We start from the raw sequence: 26,465 nt of genomic DNA, 5'->3' as shown, positions 1-26,465 counted from the left end.
AGCGGCTGACATTGATTCTTTGATTTGACATCAAACACTGATTCTCAAACAAGAAACAGACACACATTTTAATTGGTCATCAGGGAAATACAGGAAAGAACAGTCTTTATCATAAGAAAATAAGAAAAAAACAACCATACAGAGCAAAGTCACTGTACACAGCCACACTTGATGCTTCGGCCAAACACTGATCAGGAAACAATGATTAGCTGCTCATCGCTGAGACCTTTTACCTTCAACATACCAGTGTAATTACTGAACTGTACAAAAGCTGTTAGTGAATAAAAACAGTAAGGATAGAGAAAAGATTTGGGGAAAATCTCATCAGAGGTGCTTGGAGCTGGAGAAAAACAGATAAGTGGATGAACATAAAGGTGCAACAGTGGAAGCTGACTCAGTGCCATTTATGCTGAAGCTCAGAGTGTTTACCAGGCAGCTGAAGCTATATTCACATCAGCCACTTGTCCTTCTCCTTGTTGAAGTTCTCTGCCCATTGGCGTGTTATCTCCAAGTAGTGGGCTGGTTGATTAGGCAGGTAGTCTAGATACAAACGGGTCACTGTTTTCTTGGGTACTGCCTTCTCTATCTGCGTACCTTCATGCCATTGGTTGAAGGATGTAATGGTGACAATTTCTGGTCTGACAGACAGAGCTGCCTGCAGGGATGTCTCATAGTAACGGCCGTTTACCCGGTTCCTGGTGTTATGGTTGTTCCACGGTCTAACAGCAGTGTCCACGTAGCCTGGACCGACACTGGGGATAAACAGCAGATTGTTTGCATCACAGAAGGCCTTGATGGCTTTCCAGTTCTGGTGGGATGAGCCAAAAGAAAATCCGTTGGAGGCAAAGTAGGTATATATGCCATCAAAGCCACTAGCTAGGATGTCGTGCTTGTGGCGCTCCTCGACAATGAGGGCAACAAAAATCCCGTCGTAAGGTGTGCCTCTGATGCTGTGGGAGCCTTTAGCTGACAGCAGCTCTGCCCAGGACTCCGGTGGAGTCAGGTAGGAGTCATAGACATAAAACAGAGGCAGGACTCGTCCTGTGCTTGACCTGAATCTGTAGAAGGCGCCATGTTTTCCATACCTGAGAAAAATGAGAGGAAGCAAATACATTTGATAACCAAGCACAGTGTTACGCAGGACAACGTATTTCTATAGATACTATATGTAGATTTACATTTTTATCATTTTATTGTGATTTTAATGGTGCAACATGTGTACTGCCACCACAGGGATGCCAGAATTGGAGATTTTTAAATCTTGTACATTTGCAAGACATTGGTCTGAATCAGTCTGGCTAAACAGATCACAGTCATGTTGCTATTTCCAGTGAGAACAATGGCTAGCAAAATTCTAGCGATGGAATAGTGTTGGTAGTTTCATCTACTGCGACCCAGAGTCAGTGTGCAAGCAAGGCTAGATGCCCAGGTTAGCAGTTTTCTTCTCAGTTTTCTTGTTTATGTATAATTAGAACAGTGTAATGATGCTAAAATACCACATGTGGCACCTGAGAGCAGCTGAGATTTCACACATTTACTTTGTGTCACACATTCAGACCGTATTTATATTTTATTTAAAGCATCATCTCTTTTTCTGACTCCTCGTTTTTTTTGTTTTATTTTATACAGATGGTCGGCACAGTGGGTTCCTGGAAATATTGGCAGCAATATAAAGTCCAGAAATGTGATTTAACTCAGGCCTGTGCTTTGATTTACCTCCAGTCTTGTGTCATTAAAAACATGGCAGCATTCAGCCTCTTTATTCTTGTTCCTAGTCACAGTGTGAGATCACTGGATTCTTCTTTTTCTGTCAGACTGCGACTGAATGTCTTCTATGGAACACTGTCCGATTAGCCTCACAACCTGGCGCCTCCCTGCTAAAGCTAACATATTTTATACAGTCACTGAGTTCTGGGAAAAGCTAAATAAGATCAAATTACTCTATAAAAGATCAGGTTCTTTGACACATGCTCAGACTGCTTGAAGTCAGAGCAGAAGCTACCTCCTGATCCATTACAGCTGAATCACAGGGGAGACATCTATATTTAACTACCTGTTCCTCATTTTCCCTTATCAGGCTTCATGTTTCATCAGATCTGTAGACTTCTAACGTCAGCAGCCACTGATACAGGCAGCAGAGCTCGACCCATTTGGTCAGTGCAAGGACACAAATCTAACACAGAGGTGGTGAGTGAGCACACAGAAAAACAGCTTACTTGTCGATGATATATTTGATGTTGTCATGCATGCTCTGGTCCGTCCGTCCCTTGTATGGCTGTATGTGAAAGGCCACCTGCACAGAGGCACATGTGAAAAATGATGTTAAAAAAACACCAACTGAATACACAAAAGCCTGGAAAATAAAGGGTTATGCAGTGAATCTTGCTCATTGTTCCTGCGTGTTATTTATCTTGATGGACAGCCAGTGTGAACGCAACATTTAATTAGTAATCCATGGACCTTGCTAATAATTTGGTGGCGCTATCTCAATCGTGAATCACTGAATCACAGCGTTGATTGAACTGTCATTTTATGCTCCCTCTGAAAAAAATGTGTTCTGCAGTGAATGCTTGTTTCTGTGTGAATACTCAAATACCAAACTGCTCCACTTCATGACAGCCTCATACTGAGTTCAAACAGGGTGAGTGTCAATCAGAGGAAACATTTATGATGCTGCAATGACAAGCCTTCTCCTCTGTGCACAATGAGCCCACAGTCAAGAGAAGGTCCTCATGACTGACAGAAAACACAGCTAGTTAAGTTGTATTTGAAAGCAAGAAAATAAGCAGCTCAGAGCAAATGTAAAAGTCAAATCAACAGATTGGAGGTCCACAGTGTTTGATTCGATCCAAAACGAAACAGTGGGAACATGATGTGATGGCAGTAAGATGAAACGTACTTGATCTGATTACACTGAGTAGAACTGGAAACCAGACCAACTTAGGTTCAGGATCTGGTCTCAGTTACTCAAAACCAAATGGAACCACAGAAACCTCTTTAAGATATGTTCAGAACAGTGATGCACACTGATGAGCCAGAACATTATGACAACCTCTGCCTAATATTCTGTTGGTGCTTGTGCGTTGCCCAAACAGCTCCGACTGGTCAAGGACTGGATTCTACAAGACCTCTCAAGGTGTCCAAGACATTACTAGAACATATTCTAAATCCTTTCAGTTGCAAGTTCCACCTCATCCCCACTGTTTATGGTTTAGTCTTACTCACACCAATGTTGGTAGGTGCTCAGTGCTGCTAACCTCACCTTTCAGACATACTGTGAGCCGGTCGATGGGCCATTCTGACGTGCCTCATGTCAAAGTTGCTCAGATCAGGTCTTTACACCTGCACATTTGTCCACACTGACTACGAGAACTAACAGCTCACTATGCATCCCTGAGCTTGACATGAGCTGTTTTAGACAATCAATTCACTCCATCTGTGAAGGGTCATAAGGTGTTGGCTCATTGGTGTAAATCTTTCTTGGAGATCTGTAAAAAATACCCTCCAATATCTACCAGATTAATGCACCCCAGCTCACACCAGTATAAATCATAATGTTTGTGCTGTCGCTTGAGACAGATTTAACGTAGGTGAGCCAAGCTCAGTTTATGACCTTTAAAAATGCAATCTGCTGTGAATAACAAATAATGCTTTGACTTTTCAACAAAATCATGGGTTAGGGCATAAACTGCTGCTGTTATGAGTGGTTCTCGGGTAAACTCAAAAGGAAACAAGTATTATCAGGTAGTATGCTAAGAAAAGGTCATGTCATCGGGACATTAGACAACAAATTTTAAAGCAGTATGGAGACTGGCCTTTGGTACTTTACAGCCTCTGGAAATAAGTTCTGTACAGTTTAGTTTATTTTCATCACACTACCATTTCCATAAACATTTCCAAAGAGCTTTATATTTTTTATTGTCAACAACTGTTTTATATGGTTACTCTTGTTGTTGCACGTGGATCTTTATGGTAAATCTGATTTAAAAAACACATAGACCACAAACTTAAAATTAAATATGGATTTAACAGCTGTGAGGACACACATTGGTTTGTGGATAACAGATTTGAAGGTTTGAGTTTGAAATTTGGCTGCCACCATGTTGGTCTTTTGACCTCAGCGCTGCTTTATCGAAAATTTTCCTCCAAATGGGACCATAATTTGCTAAATTTATATTAAATCATATTCAAAAAGTCTTGAAACTCACAAGACCATAAACCTACGATGAAAATGTTCACTGAGGTGGCAGATCAAGCGTGAAGTAGCATAATTTTATCACAGACTTCTCTAAATCCTGATTTCTGCTGGCCATTAGAAAGAAGGACGGAGAAAGGCATTTGTATACTGGCTTTCCTTTCCCACCAGAAGGCTGTATCCATCTGTTGTATACTCTGAAAGAGACCTGGTCATTTACCACTGCTCTGCTCTGACCACTGGTTCTCGAAAAACACCTTTTTACTCTGCAAAAAATCATACCATTTTGCAAATGCAGTGTGCTCAGATTCTTGGAGGACACTTGCATGTTTTCTTGACAGATGATGTAAATATAATCACCCTGCAGAATACACAAATGAGCAGACAAACTACATCCTGTTCCACTGGTGTAAAGATAGAAAGAGACAGAATGGGAGATAGAACCTACGTATAGCCTGGAGGATGCTGATTATTTCAGGAGAAAGGATGTGCGGAGGAAGAGGAGGAGAAAACATGTGAAGCAGATGCTTACAATCCCCACAGGCATGTCCTGGATTGTCATCTTTTCTGTCAACACTTTCAGGTGACACAGGGTGACATGAAATCTACTGACTCAAATGTCTCTGAAATCCCTTTGTGTAGCTGCTCTTGAGTAGTAATTAAACCTTTAAAAATACACTACTGTTTGGGGTCACTGAGAAATGTCCTTTTTTTTCAATGAAGAAAACATTAAAATAATCAGAAATACAATCTAGACATTGTTAATGTGGTAAATGACTATTACAGATGGAAATGGCTGATTTTTAATGGAATATTTCCATAGAGGAACAGAGGAACATTTCCAGCAACCATCACTCCTGTGTTCTAATGCTACATTGTGTTAGCTAATGGTGTTGAAAGGCTGATTGATGATTAGAAAGCCCTTGTGCAATTATGTCAGCACATGAATACAAATGTGAGTTTTCACGGAAAACATGAAATTGTCTGGGTGACCCCAAACTCTCCAATGGCGGTGCATCTGTAGTTCTTTTTAGCTCAGAAAAAAGCTAAATAAAAAACACAATAATCAACGTCATTTCACAGAGAACAGTGTCTTGTGTTCTTTTGGCAGAAGCTGAAAGCTGAATGATGGATGCCCTCTGTCATCCTGAAATAACTATGGTGCGCTTGTTTGCTTCAGTTGCAAAAGGGAAAAAGGTCGGCTGCAGCTCAGTGGCAAACAGTAAAGCATTGACAGAGCTGTCGAGCCATGAACAGTGAACGCTCAACGCCCACTCCATCTTTCAAAAGAGGCTGCAAGGTCTTCATAAACAGTTTCCATGGCAACGCAGGGCTGTTTGGCGCCCGAGCTCGGGCTTGTCAGCAGTCTCGACTGGTTGGAAATCATGAAAGGCCAGCGAGGTAAGACGCTGTTCAGTCTGTTCCTGTTTGGTTGAATAAACTGGGATGAAAAGTGCTTTGTTTGCTCGGATCCCCTCATGTAGCGTGATGCTGACAGACTCTCATATTTACGTTGCAAGCCTCAGGTGTATAAATGCTGCCGCAACAAACAAGCCTCCTGAACAGCTCTCACCAATGTTTGGCTTCTCCTCAGATGATGATGACCTGAAGCAATGTTATATCATCATGTTGCTGTATGCTACATTAATTCAGCTAATTATGTAAACTGAGATGAAATTCTCAAAAATACAAACGCAAAACGCTGTTATTAAAGACGAAATCACATCTTACACTTCTTTGAAAGGCAGTTTTGTATCTTGAGGGCTTAGAAAGCATAAAGTGTACCCAGAAAAAAAAGCTAGGAATGTTGCAGTAACCTTCACATCACACATCTATATTTGCATTTTATGTAATCCGTGTACTATATACCAAAGAAACCCGAAGTAAAAACACAAACTAATGTTGCCAATGTGTTTCTGTGCATAAAGCATATACAATATGAGCTGTTGGAGATACAATACCATTGAAAAGTTTGGGGTCACCCAGGCGATTTCATGTTTTCCATGAAAACTCACACTTTTATTTATGTGCTAACATAATTGCAAAAAGGTTTTCTAATCACCAATTAGCCTTTCAACAGCATTAGCTAACACAATGTAGCATTAGAACACAGGAGTGATGGTTGCTGGAAATGTTCCTCTATACCCCTATGTAGATTTTCCATTAAAAATCAGCCGTTTCCAGATAGAACAGTCATTTGCTGCATTAACAATGTCTAGGCTGCATTTCCGATTAATTTAATGATATCTTCATTGAAAAAAAAAGATTTTCTTAAAAAAAAAAGACATTTCTAAGTGACCCCAAACTTTTGAATAGCAGTGTAGTTTTATTCAGAAGTATGGAACGTCAGAGCTGGCATTCAAAGAAACAAAAATATTACACTGCATTTTGAAAATGGAGAGTCAAATGGACAGATAGATTGGTGCAGTGTCAGTGGGAATGCAGGCGTTGTACTGGACCATTGCGGTCAAGAGGAAAAATTCTTGATTTGCCAGGTGATCTATGTCATCAGCTATTGACATTCAATCTGGGTAGCGACCGAAAGAATTAGACTGCAGATACAAGTGGTCAAAATAAGCTTTCCTTAAGGGAGGCTGAGCTCAGTTTTAGAGACAAGTGAGGGGCTCAGACATCTGATTGGGATGCCTTCCTTAAGAGTTTTTCTGGGCATGTTTAAGTGGGAAGAGACCCCAGGGTAGACCCAGAATTTGTTGCAGGGATTACATATCATCTCTGGCCTGGACTAACTAGACATTGTTGGTGGGGAGAGGGTTGTCCAGAATGCCTTGCTTTAGCCTGCTGCATTCACAACTCAACCTCAGGTAAGCAAAAGAAACTGGATGGATTGGAGAAGGGGTAGGAGTAAATAAGCTTATGCTTCATCCTACTCCTTTTCGGATATGTTGGGCTATTATTTTTTGCTTTTTTTTGGTTTTGAAAATTTTGTTTTGAAAATCTTGATTTGTTTTTAGTGGCGTGTCCCCCTCACATCCGAAAAAAAACATCCATCCATCCATCCATCCATCCATCCATCCATCCATCCATCCATCCATCCATCCATCCATTCATTCATTCAAGTATTTCATTTGAAGCCCAAAAATTACTCTCCTCTACATCGTGTCTTTGGTCTCCAGCAACTCCTGAGGAGAAGTTTTGATTATTTATTTTTTGTTGCTGGATTGTAAAACACTTTGACCTGCATATCATGTATTGGTACCACATAAATAAACCTCGATTCTTTTTTCATTCAAGTTAGTTGCTGACTTTGCCTGTCTTTAATTTGGTGCTGTGCAGGATATTTTATGTGGGCTGCTCTGCTAAAAACAGCTGCTTGTTGTTACTGGCAACAAGGCTGAAGAGAGCATGGACCAAAACTGTGAATGTGTGTAGGCCATAAAAACTAAAACAGTGAGCTGAAAGACACACAAAAAAAACTGGATAGAGTTTTTAAAAAGACAATGCAGGGTTGTGTAATAAGTCTCTATAAATCCATCTCTAAAAACAACACATTTCAGATTGCATTTGATCCATCATTTAAATCAAATATTTATTAGTGCAGCTTTAATTTTGCCCTTCTTGTTTGCTGCCTGCATCAACATCAGCATTTCATTTGGGCCAACATGGTTAATCTATACTTAATTAATGAGGCTGGAGTGCTGCAGGGGATTATAGATCAGCTTGTGTTCTCCTGCCTGTAATGTGTGATGGCCTCAACAGGATTTCTGTGACACCAGTGACCTGACCCTGTTACTTCCACAAAGTTACAGAGAAATCGTGCCAGCATCACTGTATCACATGACATGCAGCGTCCGAAGGCATGCACATATGACATTTGCAATGGAAAAAAACACACACAGACTTCAGCTTGTATTTTGCTCTGGTACACTGAAACACTGGAGCATTAGCCCTCAGGTCAGCTGTGAGATACACACTGTTGTGTAAGTCTGACTGAGACACACAGAGAGACCCAGTTCTCAGTCTAAGACTTCCATATAAGGAGCATGAAAGTAGACCGAAGGAAAGCTCTTTTGTGTTGTTCAGGCTTGTTTTTTGCTGCTGCTGTCGTCTCCAGCACCTTCAGCATCTTAAGGCTTTAAGGTATCTGCAACCCTCCAGCGCTAAAGTGGATATGACTTTGTTAGCTGGAGCTGTGCAGTGAAAAAGAAAATCAGCTCTAAAGCATTTTAAGTCTTGAGCAGCCATTGGCTCAGTAGGGAAAGCCTCTGATAACAGGACATTTTCATCATTTGAAACATTGATGTTACTGTAAATGTCAAGTTTCGAGGTCAGGGCATTAAAATCGAAGCTGCCACTGGGACCCAGTGTGAAGGTACTAGTCTCTTTACTGTCAGTGGGCTCAGTGGACCAGAATGCAATGCAGCTGCAAGATATTATATTATTAGTTTTGAATAAAGGGCATGGCACGCTCTTTCTCAACAGGAGAGAAATAATGTTAAGGATTAGCCAAATCAGCATTAAAAACATAGAAAGTAAAATCAATACATTTTAGCGGAATTTCTTCAACAATAACAGCACTGTCACTAATCATACTGACCTTTGAGGGAATAGAGATCGCAGTTACAGATGGAGAAGTTTCTAAAAGATATATCCGACTTAGATGTCTCCCATTAGCCAAAGTCTGTTGTTAAAGATAATTAAATGCTGAAATTTGATGTAGTACTATATTAAACCACAACAGTATTTTTCCCACACATCCGGATGTGCAGTAAAACTACAGTCACTCAAAGTTATTACACTGAGTGACAAGTGACACTCCTATATGGTAACTATTAATAGTCTTTATCAAATGATTTGCTAATGCTTGTGTCCTTTAGCCATGTTTTGTTAGCATTTATTGATTAAGACAGCTACAGTCACCAGTAATGAGAGAAAAGCAGCAGCAGGAAAAATGGCAGCTGCTACTTTGAGCTGTCCAATGATGTGACAAGTGGTAAACAGGGGAATCTTTAGCATAGTTGCCTTTCCTCCCACATGAGCTGAATGTATGGCAGCTGTTTAAATATTTGATAGCTAGACAAGATCTGTACTGCAGCTAACCATGGCTGAATTCTGCCTAGTTAAAAAAAAAAACATTTCCACAGTGTTATTCTTCCAAAACAAATGGTGTCACTTTTACTATTCATGTGTTCTCAATGCAGACTCACATTGCAACTATCTGCAACTGAACTATTAAACTCTGTAATTCCAGTTTCATAGCAACTCTTCTTTGCTGGACCAATATTCAATGAGAAGCCTCCCATGAGCAGCGTCACTACAACAATTCAGGCTAGTCAGAATGATGTTTGAGGCATATGCAGCTAGTATTTTAAACCATGCTGGTCTGGAATATAGATATTCCTAACTGTTATGGCCGGTCAGAATGTTATAGATATCTGTAAGAAAAATTCTGACTAGTCCAGACTAAATGTGGTGTAAACAGCAGTCAGCGGACAGCTATCGTACTGTTGAAGGACCGTAGCAGCTAGCTAGCAGAGATAATATTGAAGGGCTGCTGTTAGCTTGTTCCCTTTTGGATAACGTGTCATTAGTGATTAGCTTACTGGCTATGGCAGTTAGCAAACTATAGCGTAGACAAGGAAAGACTAAAAGCGTCACTCACTCACCGAGGCAATTCAAAAACAAGTTACATGCAGTAAATAAATGCATTTTAACACCAGTAAAAACAATTTAGTCACTATGTCACCATTTTTGTTCATACTATGCTGCCACTCTACCTCCATGTCTTCTTCATCTACATGTCACGAATTAGCAAATATCATTGAGTGAAATGTGCATTGCCAAGAAATAAAGTTGTTTTAGTTTTGTTTTTAAATAAAATTTTGGTAATAAATAAATTGTGGCATGGTTTTTCTTTCTAATTTTATGCTTTCGTGCTCAGAGCAGCTCACATCAGATTCTTTGTGTCTGTTTCCAGGGTGGAACTCATATTTGGCAGCAACATGAAGTGACACTGTCACAAAGTGCCACAGTGTTGTTTTGACACTGTTTGGTCTGACTGAACTTTCATACTGAGTGTTGGAGTATGACATTTACTCAAGTATTTGCTTTGGCACAAATCTAGAAATATAGTTCTTTTCAATCTCATACATTTGGTTGAGGATGTTTGATTTCCAAGTTCAGAAACGCCTACAACACAGTAAGAAATGCTCTGGAATTTGAATGTAAAAGCTTCTCAAACATGAGGATTGGATGATTTTTCTTTCTTTCTTTTTCTTTCATTTTTTCTCACTTTCACTACAGACCCTAGAGTTGTGCTTTATTCAGATCTCACAGGAGACTCCAATTTGTCATGACACTGCCAAGCATTTTCTTCTCGATGACTTTGTATAATTGTTTCCTGTTGTTGGTGTCAATAGTGTTTTCAAACAAAAAAAAAAACAAATATATGAAAAACAAAATAATGTATTGGGATCCTGGGAAACCCCAGTCAAAGGTACCCAATTCTTCCTACACAGTTTTAATAGATGGAACTCTTCAATGAGCTTGTGTTTGCCATATTACGGAAAAGCATGTATTTTTGCTTTACACAATGTGCAAATTAACTATAACTATCTTAAAATTAAAGTAATCTTCTAGTCATTAATTACATAGCTAATAATGTTTTTAAAAGAAATAAGATCATATTTTGCGCTGATGGTTGTTTCCTACAGTAGTTATTTTTCACTTCCCCAGTTGGTTCTTAGAATCTTCATCATTTATTTTAGACAGACTTTTTTTCTGATTGATTACAAACTAAACTACTGATGAAACAAGACAGTTATTAGTATTATTATTATTATTGCACAACTAATAATGAATCATATGTTCTATATGGTCGTATTAAAAACACAGGGGCCATGTTTTCTGTATTTTTGTGATTATACGGAACTTCCATGCTTTCTCTGTGTTTTTTTTTCAAAGCAGTACTTCAACTTGTCACAAAATATTTTTAACAATGTACTATCAATACTTTAATTTATGTAAAGGAATTAAAAACTCCCATCACTACTGGGCAGGCATCCACAAATGATCTGTCACGTTCATATTCACCTTTCCAGCTATTACACTGATTAAGTTTAGACAATCACAAAAAGAACTAAGAACAAAAACAAGATCAGTGTAAACTGAGCGCTCATTACACAAGAGTAGGATCACTATTATCCCTGACTATAACAATCAGCTATCACTGGCAAGACAGCAAGGCATTCAATCATTCAGTAAATCATCAGAAAGGGAAAAACATACCGGTTGTCTCACCAGTTACCTTGATGCTGTGCCTGTGGGCGGCGTCCATGACAGCAGGAACCAGGTCCTCGGTGGGCTCCCCGTGGTCGTCTGCCACCCCGGGCGGATACCAGGACAACACCAGCACCCCTACACCAGCACAGCGACGACAGTAGGAACACTAGGCTGAGCACAGGCAGGCATCAAGTCTGAATGTAGTGAATGTAAGTAAAGTGTTTCCTTTCAGCCAACAGCAGAGAAAACCATGGCCTGTAATCAGAGGACACCATATTCCAAACTCAACTTTCATCTCTACGCTGATGACACTGTCATATGTATATGAGGCCTTTCAGTACTTCCAACTTGCTTTTGATAGAGTACAGGAACAACTTTGTCATCTGCAACTTATTTTGAATGGAGACAAAATGAAATACATGTTCCTTACTACTTCAAAAACTGTTAGATCAGCACTGTCTGGAAAATTTTTTAACAAGAAGTGGTCAACAAATCGACTTGGTATCTACTTTAAAATATTTAGGATTTTTAATTGATGGCCATTTGTCTTTTAAGGAGCACATTCAGTGTGGTAAAAACAAAAATACTGAAACTCTTCCTAGGATTTTACGACAGGAACCAGTCTTGCTTTTCATTTGTGTAAAACAATCTTTTTGCTTCATACTGACAACAGAGATGTGTTGTACATGAAGGCTTCTGCTAATTGTCTCAACTTGCTGGATAGGGTGTACCATCAATCTGTCGTCCCCAAAGTATGATCTAAACTTGGCAAGAAAGCCTTTAGGTTTTCAGCATCTAATGCTTGGAATAAATTACAATCTCAACCTCAACTTCAAACCTTTGTCACGCTGAATGAGTTTAAAGCTCTGGTGAAATCCTTACAGTCTACCTTGTCTGTGTTTTAGTGGTTTATGAGAGCAAGTTTTATTGATGTTAATTTTATCTGTTTATTGTTTTTTATGGTCAGCATGAGAATTACAGTTATTAAAATCACCATTTAATGTTATTTAATTCAGAGGTAATTACATCGTTCACATTCAACATGAAGATTTCCCTCCATTACGATTCCATGTTTGTTTTAAAAATCTTACTCAAAGGTTTCAGATGACTTTTGCCCTGTTTACAGCCATGGCCATAAGTTTGGACACAAGTACCATGACATATGTGAATCTTAGAAAATACCACAAAATACTGAAGTGTTTGGGTGATAATACACAACTCCTGAGAACTATATTAAGTTTCATATTTAAAAAACATCAAAAGAGTTTGGTGTGATTTTGTTATTCTTACCAAATTTGGTTGTGAAAGTACTGCATTTTTTGTTATTTTCTTCTCATATATGTTTTGGGAACAAAGTTGTTCCAGTTGTTTGAATTTATTGATAATATTATATCCCTTGTTGATTTGTTGACTAATTAAACTGGTGCTGTCAAAAAATATTAGTTATGTTCTGTAATAGACATCAAAACAGACATAGTAAGTCATGCTGTGTCCAAACTTATGGCCATGGCTGTATTTTACATTATCCCAGTATTTACATCCATTTCAGTGATTCTACAGATCAGGATTCATATCTAATATCATCATTCAGTATCATTGTAGGAAGTAATGTGCCTTTGTAAAGCTACACAGGAAGTGTGTGTGGCCGAGGGTTAATAGCCACATTTACAGTATTTGTGAGCAGTCAGGCGCCTGCTTGTGTGATGTATTTCCAACAACTGCAGGCGTGTGGAGCAGCATCAGAGGATAACATTACACCAGCACCTCATGCAAGTAAAAGGCTCTGCTGAGCTCTGATGTTTTGTTAGGTTCATTTCCAGGGAATTAATTAGGGAGGATTGAAGCAGTATTAGAGTGACAGACAGATGACAGTGAAAAACAAAACCACGTCAAGGTGCTGAAGTAACGCAACATTCAATCAAGAAACCTGCCACATGTTGGTCTTTTGCAAATACAAAAGACAATGTATACTAATGAGATTTTCAAGGATTTAAAAAAACTGATAAAACTATATATCAGATAGTGATATTGACAGTGTCAGACATGCAGTATTAGTTTGACCAGTGCCATTAGGAAGATCCGATTTTTGATATAAAGCTTCTCTAAATAGTTGTTCGGATAATAGAGTTTATCCTGAATCCAGAATTTTTGCACTTATATCTCTTAAGGCTTATACGTGTCAAGATTACCCTGCGAAGACTGGCTCACCATTTCAGTCTGTTTGTGTGATGTAAATTTATCTATAACGGTCTGCACACCAGTCTCTGAGCGAGCACATGGACTGCACATGTGCGATAAAAAATAAACCGGATCCCTGTTTTGTGCAGTATATATATTTCATAATGGTTGTATATTGAATTCTGCACCATAGATCATGTTTTTGAGGCTGTTTTTTCTTCTTCTTTATAAATTCCAAGGAAAGTTCTTTTGGGCGAGCAACACCAGGTCCCTATCTGAATGAATGGGGAGAGAGACATAACTGCAATTTTAAAAAATTAACACTTAAAAGCATTTTTCCCACATGCTATACTTCTTCTATGTACAGTTTGATGACACCACGGTTCCCTCTGTGCAACAGCATGATTGGCCGGATTTTTCCAGGTTTGGTGTTGTAAAGCACACGATTGGCATTTTGAGTATCGGTCATACAGAGATCTGCAACATCTTCTTTAGTGTTACAGAATTCTCCCACGGACTGACCATCTGTTCAGCATTTTGTAGCCTCCAAAGACCTGAGCTGGGACAATATCTAATATCTGATTGTTATATTTTACTATTTTTATATTGTTATTATCATTGTTGTTATCATTATTATTATTAGGGGCTGCACAGTGGCTTGGTAGTTAAGACTTTTACCTTGCAGCTAGAAGATCCCCGGTTCGGTTTCTGCATGGAGTTTGCATGTTCTCCCTGTGCATGTGTGGGTTTTCTCCAGGTACTCTGGTTTCCTCCCACAGTCCAAAAAGATGCTGAGATTAACTGGTAACTCTAAACTGTCCGTAGGTGTGAATGTGAATGTGATTGGTTGTCTCTGAGGATAAAGCGGTGTATACATGATGGATGGATTATTATTATTATGGACAATACACTCTTCTTGAAAAAATAAAGATGTCCGCATATGTGGACGCCACAACTCAGGAGGTTAAACTCTCTTTCATAAAGTCTTTGTGTACACATACCATTATCTGTGGTATAAATGAAAGTGTGAGTTTGTTGTTTTGAGTAAATTTCCTGTTGATCCAAAGTTATCGTTATTTGCTAAAACACCATTTTATTTGAGTCTTGTTGGAGTTGATATTGTTAGGTGTTGTGTGCAATTTATTTGTTCACCAAAAACAAATAAACACACAGTGAATCTGGTGATCTGGGGTCGGTGATGGTTGGTGATCCAGCATTTACTGATCTGGTGGACCAGACTACGCTGAATGCTCCTGAGCTGTAATAGCGCTGGGAACATATTCTAAGTGAAGTGAACTCCGTGCTGGTGTTTGTCTGATGTCTATCTGGCAGCATGTTGAACCTGCACATGAGTGATTAAGACTGCCAGTGTGTGTGTTTGGGATTGATTCCATATCATCGCTGTGGGTGGGCTGACTGTAATCCCTGTGCACAACAAGCGACTTCATTTTGACTTTAGCACAGCAAAAAACTGTTTCAATCTTTATTTGTGACGTTAAAGACTATTATAATGTAAGTTGCTCCTTTTTAGTGCCATTCCCTAAAGAAATATTGTCAAATATTATCAAATTGGCAGTTAATTTCTAATCTGGTACTTTTAAATTTTATGTTCTTATCCAGTTTTGTGTCCCAGAGATTGCTTTTATTTCCCTAAGGCTATTTATTGGGTTTTATTGAGTTTTTTTTTTTTAATGTTATATTGATATAATTTACACTCAACAAAAATATAAACGCAACACTTTTGTTTTTGCTCCCATTTTTTATGAGATGAACTCAAAGATCTAAAACTTTTTCCACATACACAATATCACCATTTCTCTCAAATATTGTTCACAAATCTGTCTAAATCTGTGATAGTGAGCACTTCTCCTTTGCTGAGATAATCCATCCCACCTCACAGGTGTGCCATATCAAGATGCTGATTAGACACCATGATTAGTGCACAGGTGTGCCTTAGACTGCCCACAATAAAAGGCCACTCTGAAAGGTGCAGTTTTATCACACAGCACAATGCCACAGATGTGGCAAGGTTTGAGGGAACATGCAATTGGCATACTGACAGCAGGAATGTCAACCAGAGCTGTTGCTCGTGTATTGAATGTTCATTTCTCTACCATAAGCCGTCTCCAAAGGCGTTTCAGAGAATTTGGCAGTACATCCAACCAGCCTCACAAGCGCAGACCACGTGTAACCACACCAGCCCAGGACATCCACATCCAGCATGTCTAAGGCACACCTGTGCACTAATCATGGCGTCTAATCAGCATCTTGATATGTGAGGTGGGATGGATTATCTCAGCAAAGGAGAAGTGCTCACTATCACAGATTTAGACAGATTTGTGAACAATATTTGAGAGAAATGGTGATATTGTGTGTGTGAAAAAAGTTTTAGATCTTTGAGTTCATCTCATAAAAAATGGGAGCAAAAACAAAAGTGTTGCATTTATATTTTTGTTGAGTATATTTTATCTTATTTTCACTTATCCTTGCTGCTACACTGCTGAAGGGCGGAACATTGTGCACTTTCTTTGTCTTGTCACTCAGTCTTGTGACCTGCCTGTTAGGTTTAATGTGTGTTTTGTAAAGAAATGCAAAATTCTATATTTTTTTCTTCAAAACAAATCTACCCATATGAATAAAGTGACGTTGAAAATTAAACCTTAGACTTTATCTTTACTGCTTGTGGGTGTTTGCCCCTATAGATGACTGTCAACACTACATCAAAACATGCAGAACGAGTGTTGCAACAATTGTTACCCGCTGCAGCCGCCTCTATCTGGGCCATGTGTGACTCCAGCACCTTGGGGTCCCTGGAGCTGTAGGGTCCCAGCTCCGGGTAGAAACTGGAGGCAATGTCATCTGGAGGAGTGTGCCTTCCTTGGGCATGACTGGCTGCGATCTTCGGGTCCCAGTGCGGCACCAGCACATGATCCCAGTGGATGTACTTGTTGTCCATGCTGGGAGAGCCGTACCACAGGTAGTAGAAGATGTGCACGTCGTAGAATATACTGTAATCTCGGTCCGATTTGGTGAAGACCACCTTGGTGTCGCTGCTGCCCATGTGGAACTGGCCCGGCGACACCACCACGTCTTTCACATCCAGCCTCCTCCTCTCGGATTTATCCCCGATGAAGTCCATCCCGGGAGCCAGGTCCGAGAAGCCGTCGCTGGGTTTGAGCGTCCTGAGCCCCATCATGGTTCCGAAGATGAAGAGCGTGAAGAGGAAAAGTGCGACGAGAGCTTTCCTGCGCAGCCGAGTCATGGTCGCTGTCCGTGGTGCTGCCGCAGGGAGCCGGCGGCCGGAGGGGAGTGAAGGAGGATCCTTAGCGGAGCTACAGACCGGGCATCGTCCTACAGCATCAACTAGCAGGTAAAAGACGAGCAGCCTTCAGTAGCTGCAGCAGCTGGTGCATAATGGAGCCTGAAAAACGCACGATAACCCAAGCAATCTGCCTCCATTATCAGGACCCGAGGACATCTTGCTCCGTAATGCTTCAGCAAATCCCCTCCTGCTCGTCCTCTGCTCCGGCATTTTATTTCTCATTCACATCGTTTGCTCTTCGAGAGGAAAATGAAAAATCGATTTCATCCCGCAACAGTTTCCTGGTATGTCTCCTGGCGCTGTGCTCCCAGCCTAGCTTGCTGTGAGGCTCGAACAGAGCCAGTCCGGTCCGGTTACCTTCGTGCTGCTGTCCGTCCGCCTCCCTCCTCCATGGAGCCACTGCTGGTCCACTCTCAGAGCGCCTCAGCCCTGCGATGCTCAAACACTTTCTTTTTTAGATGGACGACAGAATGGAACATTTGTTTCTGTGCAGTGCAGCAGGGAGGTGGAGATTACCCCAAACACAGACAGGAGTATGAGGGCCGATCCGTGCCACACAGCGGCAGGGGGCGGAGCCTAACGCGTGACGCAAATAAGAGGACATGTTTGTAGGCAGAGACATTTATCTGCTTCCTCTTGCACATGCTCAGAAATGTTCTGAATTTATAGTATCTTTTCAAGCATTGTGGCGCTTCATAACTTCATAAATGGATGCATGAAATTTAAGTGCTGATAAACATATTTGAGCCGTGTTAAAAAAGTGCAGTCAAAGTGAATTCTACATTGACTTCAAGTATTTTTCCTCTCACAAACTTTCAGCATCAGTATTTCAAAAGGGACATATCTTAGTTTGTAAGTTGAAAACAGTTGAAGGGCTTCAATGTACTAAAGTTATTGTACATATAGATTCAGAAGGTCAGGTGGGAACTTTTTTTCAGATTTCATTGATTTTATATAAATAGCCCACCAGAGTTCATGTTCAGTTTTTTTTTGTTTTTTTTTACATGAGGTGTGCATATCCCTGTTGCACAGAAACACATCATACAGTGTCTATGCTTGTTAATTTTAAAATACCACTATACAGGAAATAGAACTTTTTGTCAAACAGGGCTTTGACTTTGGAGTTTTGTTCACAGTATCTGTAATTACTTGCCAGTCAGCTGTTAACTTCCCAGTATTCCATAAACTCATTAAAAAACCTGATGTTTCACCACACTGTGCACGAAACTGAATATGCAAAAATTGCAACGCAAAAGCACACCATCTTGTTTTACTGCAGCCCTACACCATTTGTATAAAGACAAGTAAAGCATTCTATTCTATTCTATTCTATTCTATTCTATTCTATTCTATTCTATTCTATTCTATTCTATTCTAAAACAACTACACATTGTTATTGTTACTATGGAGTGGATAAAATGATTTTTGTTCAAAGGTAAACAACATTGCTATGGATTCTATGTTTTAATTTGGTGACTTGAGCATCGTTAGCCATTTTGTGACTGAACTCAGAGAGAGAGCAGGTTAGCATTCAGCTATTTGATCAAGAAAGAAGGAAATAATATTTGTACTGCCAAGACATGGACAAGGTAAGAATATTAATCACTGATAACATTTAAATGTATTTCATTTATTTTGTTCTGTTTAAGATTTCAACTTGTTTGTATGCTATCTGCTCGTTAGCATAGACTGTAATGCTCGCTGGCCAACTTGTTAGTGTTAGCTAGCTAAAATATAAAATTAGTCTCCCTGAGTCCAAAATGCACGTTTATGTGTAATTGTTATTATATAATTATTTTTTTATTCAGCTTTCTTTAATAATTAAGATACAGTCCTCAGTAATGTTATTTTTATTTATTTTTAAGATATGTAGTAGCTTTAATCACATTTCAAATAGTCTCTTTTACTGTCTGATTTTTTTTATTATTCTGTTGAATTTAATCTTGATAATACAGTGCTTAAAAAGTTTTTTTTAATTGTTTAAGGTATTTTGTAGTAATAATCACATTTCAAATGATCCCTTTTGCTGTCTTGTTTTATTCTGTTGTCTTTAACGATTAAGATATAGTCCTCAATATTGTTATTTATTAAACTTTTTAAGGTACTTTGTTTCATTAATCACAATCCAACCTGTCGTTTTTACTACCTTTTATAAAAATTATCATTCTGATGTCTTTAATATTTAAAATATAGTTCTCAAAAAAATTGAAGTATTTAATGTATTTTGTGGCATTAACAGCATTTCAAATTGTCACTTCTGTTATGTTTTTTGTTATTCTGTAGTCTTTAATATTTAAGATATAGTTCTCAATAATGTTATATTTTTTTATAAAAGTTTTTTGTGGCATTTATCACATTTTAAATGGTCTCTTTTGCTATCTCTGTTTGAATTCTGTTGACTTAAATCTTTAAAATATAGTCCTCCATGATGTTATATTTTTTAAAATTTCAAAATTATTTTTGGCAATAATCACATTTCAGTCGTCTCTTTTGCTGTCAGATTTTTTCTTTTATTCTGTTGACTTTAATCTTTGTAGTATAGTCCTCAATAATGTTATTTTTTAAAAGTTTGTACAGTTATTTTGGACCATTAATCGCATGTCAAATTGTCCATCCTGGAATGTTTTTTTAAATTATGTTGTCTTTATTAATGAAGCTATCGTCCTCAATAATGTTATTTTTTGAAGTTTTGAAGGTATATCGCAGTGTTAATCACATTTCAAACTCTTTGTTTTGCTTTGTTTTACATTTCAAATTGTCTCTTTTGCGATCTCTGTTTTTATTCTCTTGACTTTAATCTTTAAAATATAGTCCTCAATAATGTTATATTTTAAAAGTGTTTAAGCTATTTTATGGCAGTAATCACATGCCAAATTTGTCTCTTTTGCCGTCTGATTTTTTTATTCTATTGACTTTATTTTTTTATTTTTTTAACGTTTTTTAAAAAAGTTTTTTGTTGCCTCAATTACATTTCAAATTGCTGCTTTTACTAGCTGATTTTTTTCATCTGTAAACTTTAATCTTTAAAATGTAGTCCTCAATAATAATATTGTTTTGAAGTTGTATTTTTATTTTATTATTTTGGACCATTAATCACATGCCAAATTATCCATTTTGCTATGCTTTATTTTATTCTATTGTCTTTAATATTTAAGATATAGTCCTCAATAATGTTATTTTTAAAGCTTTTCTGAAAGTTATTTGTGTCAATAATCCCATGTTGACTTGTTCCTTTTATTATCTTTTTTCCTGTTATTTTTCATATCTAAGATAATGTACTCAATAATGTTATTGTTCAAATTTTTTAAGGTATTGTGGAATGTGATCACATTTCAAATTGTTGCTTTTGCTAGCTGTTAACACAAAATGTTAATTTTAATAACTAGTGCAGTTAACATTTTGTGTGGAATTTAGAGAAAACCCTTGCATTATTGGTTACATTCAGCTGTTTAAAATCCACTTGTATGTTAAATTTATTCCAAACAACTTAAAAGTTGTAGATAGTACCGTAATTTCCGGACTATAAGACGCTACTTTTTTCTCACGCTTTGGACCCTGCGGCTGATATGTCCGGCTAATAATCATACATAAGGTGGAATTTACAGAAGTACATTTTATTTTGAAAAGCCAGTATATTTACAAACCCTAACTGAATTAATATTTAATTTATATGAGCATTCTCAACGCTGTGGCATGAGATTCCTGCTGAAAATCGTGTCAGAAGAATCCATAAGAATAATCCCGAGGAGCAGTAATCAGTCTAATCAGTGTGTTTCAATGCTTTGCACTGACACACTTAACAATAAAAACATAATTTCAGTTGGGCACTTCTCCTCCAGCTCTTGCTTCAACAGTCCCGTTATCAAAATATGTACATTAGTTAAGGTGGACATGAGAACATAGAGGGGTGTAAGGTAAAAAGAGTGATTTATTTGAAGAAAAGTCTCAGAAAGTTAAGTGGAGGTTGACGACTGGTTAGTTTGGGGGTGGACGGTTGGAGTGATCGAGGTAGAGCTGAAGGCCGAGCGCAGGAAACACTGGAGCTCTGGAGGACTGAGGTAGCAGCAGGTAGTATCTACACAGGAGAGCACAAACTGTCAGGAAAATAGGAGTCTCTGAGTCACTAAAAGGAGAATACTCAGTTGAATGACCGGAGAAGCAGGAGAGTTGCAGTTGTTGTACCAAACGCGCTGAACAATCTGGGACCAGAGAAGAGAAAAGTCCAGGTTTTATGGAGGAGCCGATGATCTGGAATGAGCTGCAGGGAGACGAGCCACGTCTTCAGGATCACACTGAAAGGAAACCAGAGAGAAGAGAAAAACGAGAGACGGACCGAACCAAACCAAACCAAACCCAAAACATAACAGGAAATCCTCACCATTTGTCAATTTTTCTGTATTTTTTTCTTTAAAACATCAGAAAGAATCATCATTAACATTGATGAAATCTAGTAATGACATTTGTAAAAGAGGATAAAGACTTTAGGAGGGTCTGACCCTCCCTAACCTCGACCCTTTGGAAATGCTCCATAAAAATATGACTCTCATTGTTTACATGCAAAAAAACAATCAAATATTGTAAATGTCATTTGAAGAAATACAATGCTAACAATGAAAAATGATTTGGATGGAGCATTTCCTGAAGACCCTCCTAAAGTCTATCCCGCTTTTACAATCTCCTCAGATATAAAGGGCTTGAAGAGGGTCCACCCTACCCTGTCTCTGCTGCTGCACTGAACCTCAAACATTTGCACTTTTTTTTTTTTTTTACACAAAGTTTGCAAGTACATTTTACAAAGAAATGGCTCATAAATAGGGGAAATGACTGTTTGCATCAAACAGATATTTTAGTGAACAACTTCAAATTGTCTAGAGCTGTGCTGGGTCCGGAAACTAAAAACACAACCATCCCTGAATGTGCTACAGGTGTAGCCACACACATGGAAAAAGCAATCAATCCATCATGTTAGATGTTCAGTGGAGCAGCAGAAGAACCCTGACCCTTTTGAAATGTTCCATGCAAACATAACAGTAACAATATAAAGTGGTCTATGAATTCTTATTTTTAAATTTAATTTCTCGTCACATCTTAAATGGAGATGGAAACAGTAAAATTAATATTAGAAATGAGGATTATGGAAAATTTCTCCTTCTGTGCTTCAGTCAATATAATACAACTAAACACAGCTTTAAATGGATTTGAATGGAACATTTCTGAAGACCCTCTTCAAGCTCTTTCCATCTGTTTTCAGACTTTCAAAGTGTTTATTTTAAAAGCAGGAAAAGAAAGAGCTGCACAGAAAGATTCAGAAATCCTTAACTTAGAGTCCTAACCTTATCATTCGTGTTTCTACAGAGTAAAGTTGTTTTTTTTTGGTCTTTTTTTGTTTTTGAAAGGAGGAAAATAAAGAGCTGTGCAGAAAGATTCAGAAATCCTAAACTTACAGAGTCCTAACCTTATCATTACAGTTTCTACAGTGTAAAGTTTTTTTTTGGTCTTTATTGTTTTTTCAAAGGAGGAGAAGTAAGAGCTGTCCTTAACATGAAAGATTCTAAACTTATCATTACAACTTCTACATGCAATTTCTAATAAAGAGGATTAAGAAAATGCTATAAACTAATAGTAAAAGGTGTGTGGCGATGGAATATGCCACTAAGTGCACTATGCCTGACCAGCTAGACACTGAAAGGAAGGCTACATCTCAGGTCTAAAAGGAGAAGTAGTCCAAAGCGTCCGAACCAATAACAGTACCTCAGCAGCCTGGGCGGTTTGAAAATGGAGATGGGACGTGCACGATGGGCATGCCTCCTGTCTCCTCGACCCGAACACTGTAGTGGCTGAACAGACTGAATGGCTCCTGTGGAGAGATGAGCAGAGAGGTCAAAGGAAGGAACAGGTTCAGCTGCTTCACACTGAAAAAACGTGTCATTTGTATGGAGAGAGGTCGTGGTGTCACTTTTCTAGCAGAAACATCATGACCCATATTTTCTTGAGGCAATGAAAACCTCCACGGAGCTTGTTGTTAACTGCTGTGCTTTAACCTGTTATTTCCCGCATTTTAAAAACCTTTACAGAAATCCGTTTACTGTGCAGAAACATTTTCAGAAGAGTGTTCAGCGTGGAATACTGACCACCAGCGGGCTGTCATCCTGCACACCGGGGGGTGGGGGGGTGGCTCAGGTCTGGAGCTCGTCCCTGGCTGGCCTGGAGGTTCCTGTGAGGGACAGTTTGTTGTCAGGGATTTTTTCCTTAATGAGCACAAGTGTTACGAAGTTGAAAAATAAGCAAAAACCTTTAGGAGCCCACTGAAAATGTATCAAACAATGTGCAATCAAAATCTATTGAAATACAAACGCTACACTATTTTGTTGAAATATTTCTGCTTCAGACTGGTGGTAGATGAAGATAAAACAATACAGAGAACAAATAAAATGACATTATTTTACTATAGGCCAACTTGTAAATCATTTTACTTGGAGAAGAATATATTTAGGTGACACTTTTCTCGGTCTGTGGCTGCTGTGTTAAAGACACAGAAAGACTCACCAGCTCTTTAAGTATCAAAAAAAAAAAAACAAACCCTGCTGTCATTTCACCGATTCTAACAAAACATTACTCCATAGATGCTGCTTTCAAACACATAATGTAATGCAGTGAGCCAGAGGTGGACGGCTGGGGGCTGGTGCTCCTTTCTGGCTGGGCAGCGTGTACCTGTGACAGATAACTTGTGGTCAAACACTGTTCTCTAAAAATGCTGACTGACTGGGGATTTCATTTGGTCATTTGTTGTATTTATTACAGTTACGGTAAGCTATCCTCACAGGAGGCAGCCGTCTGTGAAAACACATTTCAGCAGAGTGTTTAGGACGACTGACCTCCGGCCGGGATGGTTCCTCGCCTCCACGCTGAGAGCCAGAGGTGGTGCAGGGCCGCTTGGCTGGAGGCTCCTGGTGGGCTGCTGGGCTGCTGTCTCGCTTTCGCTGGTGAGAAAGTTGAGAGAGGAAGAAAGGGAGAAATTGGAGGAAATTTGTCACTTCATTTCAAACACAAAAGGTTTGCTTGTCAAAAAAATGTATACATTAGATGTATTAGACTAAAATGAAAAAGTTATTCCACAAATCTGTTCCATTACTAAATCCAATCCAAATATAATAGCAATGCATTCCATGTTTTACTATTTAAACCTATTTAATAGTCAGCAAAAACTCAGAAAGTGACTGTAGTCCGACATTCTGAGTGAACTGTGAGAATGTTGCAAAATCACTTAAAACTTAAAAAAAAAAAATATTAAAGACTATATTATAAAAATTGAGTTCAACAGACAAAAAACAGCTAGCAAAAGCAACAATTTGAAATGTGATCACATTCCACAATACCTTAAAAAATTTGAACAATAACATTATTGAGTACATTATCTTAGATATGAAAAATAACAGGAAAAAAGATAATAGAAGGAACAAGTCAACATGGGATTAATGGTCCACAAATAACTTTCAGAAAAACTTTAAAAATAACATTATTGAGGACTATATCTTAAATATTAAAGACAACAGAATAAAAAAAGCGTAGCAAAATGGATAATTTGGCATGTGATTAATGGTCCAAAATAATAAAAAAAATACAACTTCAAAACAATATTATTATTGAGGACTACATTTTAAAGATTAAAGTTTACAGATGAAAAAAAATCAGCTCGTAAAAGCAGCAATTTGAAATATAATTGACTCAACAAAAAACTTTTTAAAAAAACTTAAAAAAATTAAAAATTAAATTCAATAGAATAAAAAAATCAGATGGTAAAAGAGACAAATTTGACATGTGATTACTGTCACAAAACAGCTTAAACACTTTTAAAATATAACATTATTGAGCACTATATTTTAAAGATTAAAGTCAACAGAATAAAAACAGAGATAGCAAAAGAGACAATTTGAAATGTGATTAATGCTGCAAAATAACTTAAAAAATGTTTTAAAAATAACATTTTTGAGGACCATATTATAAAGACTAAATTCAGCAGAATTAAAAATTCAGACAGCAAAACAAAGAGTTTGAAATGTGATTAACACTGCGATATACCTTCAAAACTTCAAAAAATAACATTATTGAGGACGATAGCTTAATTAATAAAGACAACATAATTTAAAAAAAACATCGCAGGACGGACAATTTGACATGCGATTAATGGTCCAAAATAACTGTACAAACTTTTAAAAAATAACATTATTGAGGACTATACTACAAAGATTAAAGTCAACAGAATAAAAGAAAAAATCTGACAGCAAAAGAGACGATTTGAAATGTGATTACTGCCATAAAAAATTTTGAAATTTTAAAAAATATAACATCATGGAGGACTATATTTTAAAGATTTAAGTCAACAGAATTCAAACAGAGATAGCAAAAGAGACCATTTAAAATGTGATAAATGCCACAAAAAACTTTTATAAAAACTTTAAAATATAACATTATTGAGAACTATATCTTAAATATCGAAGACTACAGAATAACAAAAAACATAACAGAAGTGACAATTTGAAATGCTGTTAATGCCACAAAATACATTAAATACTTCAATTTTTTTGAGAACTATATTTTAAATATTAAAGACATCAGAATGATAATTTTTATAAAAGGTAGTAAAAACGACAGGTTGGATTGTGATTAATGAAACAAAGTACCTTAAAAAGTTTAATAAATAACAATATTGAGGACTATATCTTAATCGTTAAAGACAACAGAATAAAACAAGACAGCAAAAGGAATCATTTGAAATGTGATTATTACTACAAAATACCTTAAACAATTAAAAAAAACTTTTTAAGCACTGTATTATCAAGATTAAATTCAACAGAATAATAAAAAAATCAGACAGCAAAAGAGACTATTTGAAATGTGATTAAAGCTACTACATATCTTAAAAATAAATAAAAATAACATTACTGAATACTGTATCTTAATTATTAAAGAAAACAATAAAAAAAATAATAATTATATAATAATAATTACACATAAACGTGCATTTTGGACTCAGGGAGACTAATTTTATATTTTAGCTAGCTAACACTAACAAGTTGGCCAGCGAGCATTACAGTCTATGCTAACGAGCAGATAGCATACAAACAAGTTGAAATCTTAAACAGAACAAAATAAATGAAATACATTTAAATGTTATCAGTGATTAATATTCTTACCTTGTCCATGTCTTGGCAGTACAAAGAAATCACGTAGTCCTGTAGGTTGCTCTGGTTTTCCTTCTTTCTTGATCAAATAGCTGAATGCTAACCTGCTCTCTCTCTGAGTTCAGTCGCAAAATGGCTAACGATGCTCAAGTCACCAAATGAAAACATAGAATCCATAGCAATGTTGTTTACCTTTGAACAAAAATCATTTTACCCCCTCCATAGTAACAATAACAATGTGTAGTTGTTATAGAATAGAATAGAATAGAATAGAATAGAATAGAATAGAATAGAATAGAATAGAATAGAATAGAATAGAATGCTTTATCTGTCTTTATACACATACAAT

At 37.6% G+C, this 26,465-nt stretch overlaps 3 protein-coding genes across 3 annotated transcripts in view; 1 reads left to right on the top strand and 2 right to left on the bottom strand.

The window, feature by feature from the left end:
• Nucleotides 1-26,465, bottom strand: part of rpl15 (ribosomal protein L15) — a 345,074-nt gene that overhangs the window by 156,802 nt on the left and 161,807 nt on the right. The gene's annotated exons all lie outside the window — the stretch shown is intronic.
• maneal (mannosidase endo-alpha like) lies at nt 42-17,491 on the bottom strand. Its single transcript, XM_022191883.2, has 4 exons — nt 16,370-17,491; nt 11,460-11,569; nt 2,217-2,293; nt 42-1,085 (listed from the first exon to the last, which is right to left on the bottom strand). The coding sequence occupies exons 1-4, from the start codon at nt 16,872-16,874 to the stop codon at nt 449-451; spliced, it is 1,329 nt and encodes a 442-aa protein (XP_022047575.1). The 5' UTR covers nt 16,875-17,491; the 3' UTR covers nt 42-448.
• Nucleotides 23,821-26,465, top strand: part of LOC110968030 (protein lin-28 homolog A-like) — a 35,584-nt gene continuing 32,939 nt past the window's right edge. Inside the window, exon 1 of the mRNA XM_051955562.1 lies at nt 23,821-23,917. Coding sequence (XP_051811522.1) covers nt 23,821-23,917 — 97 coding nt within the window. The remainder of the gene's footprint in view (nt 23,918-26,465) is intronic.

The sequence above is a fragment of the Acanthochromis polyacanthus genome, chromosome 11 (genome assembly GCF_021347895.1).
Source record: "Acanthochromis polyacanthus isolate Apoly-LR-REF ecotype Palm Island chromosome 11, KAUST_Apoly_ChrSc, whole genome shotgun sequence".
NCBI classification, from domain to species: domain Eukaryota; kingdom Metazoa; phylum Chordata; class Actinopteri; family Pomacentridae; genus Acanthochromis; species Acanthochromis polyacanthus.
This window is presented reverse-complemented; position numbering and strand designations above follow the sequence as displayed.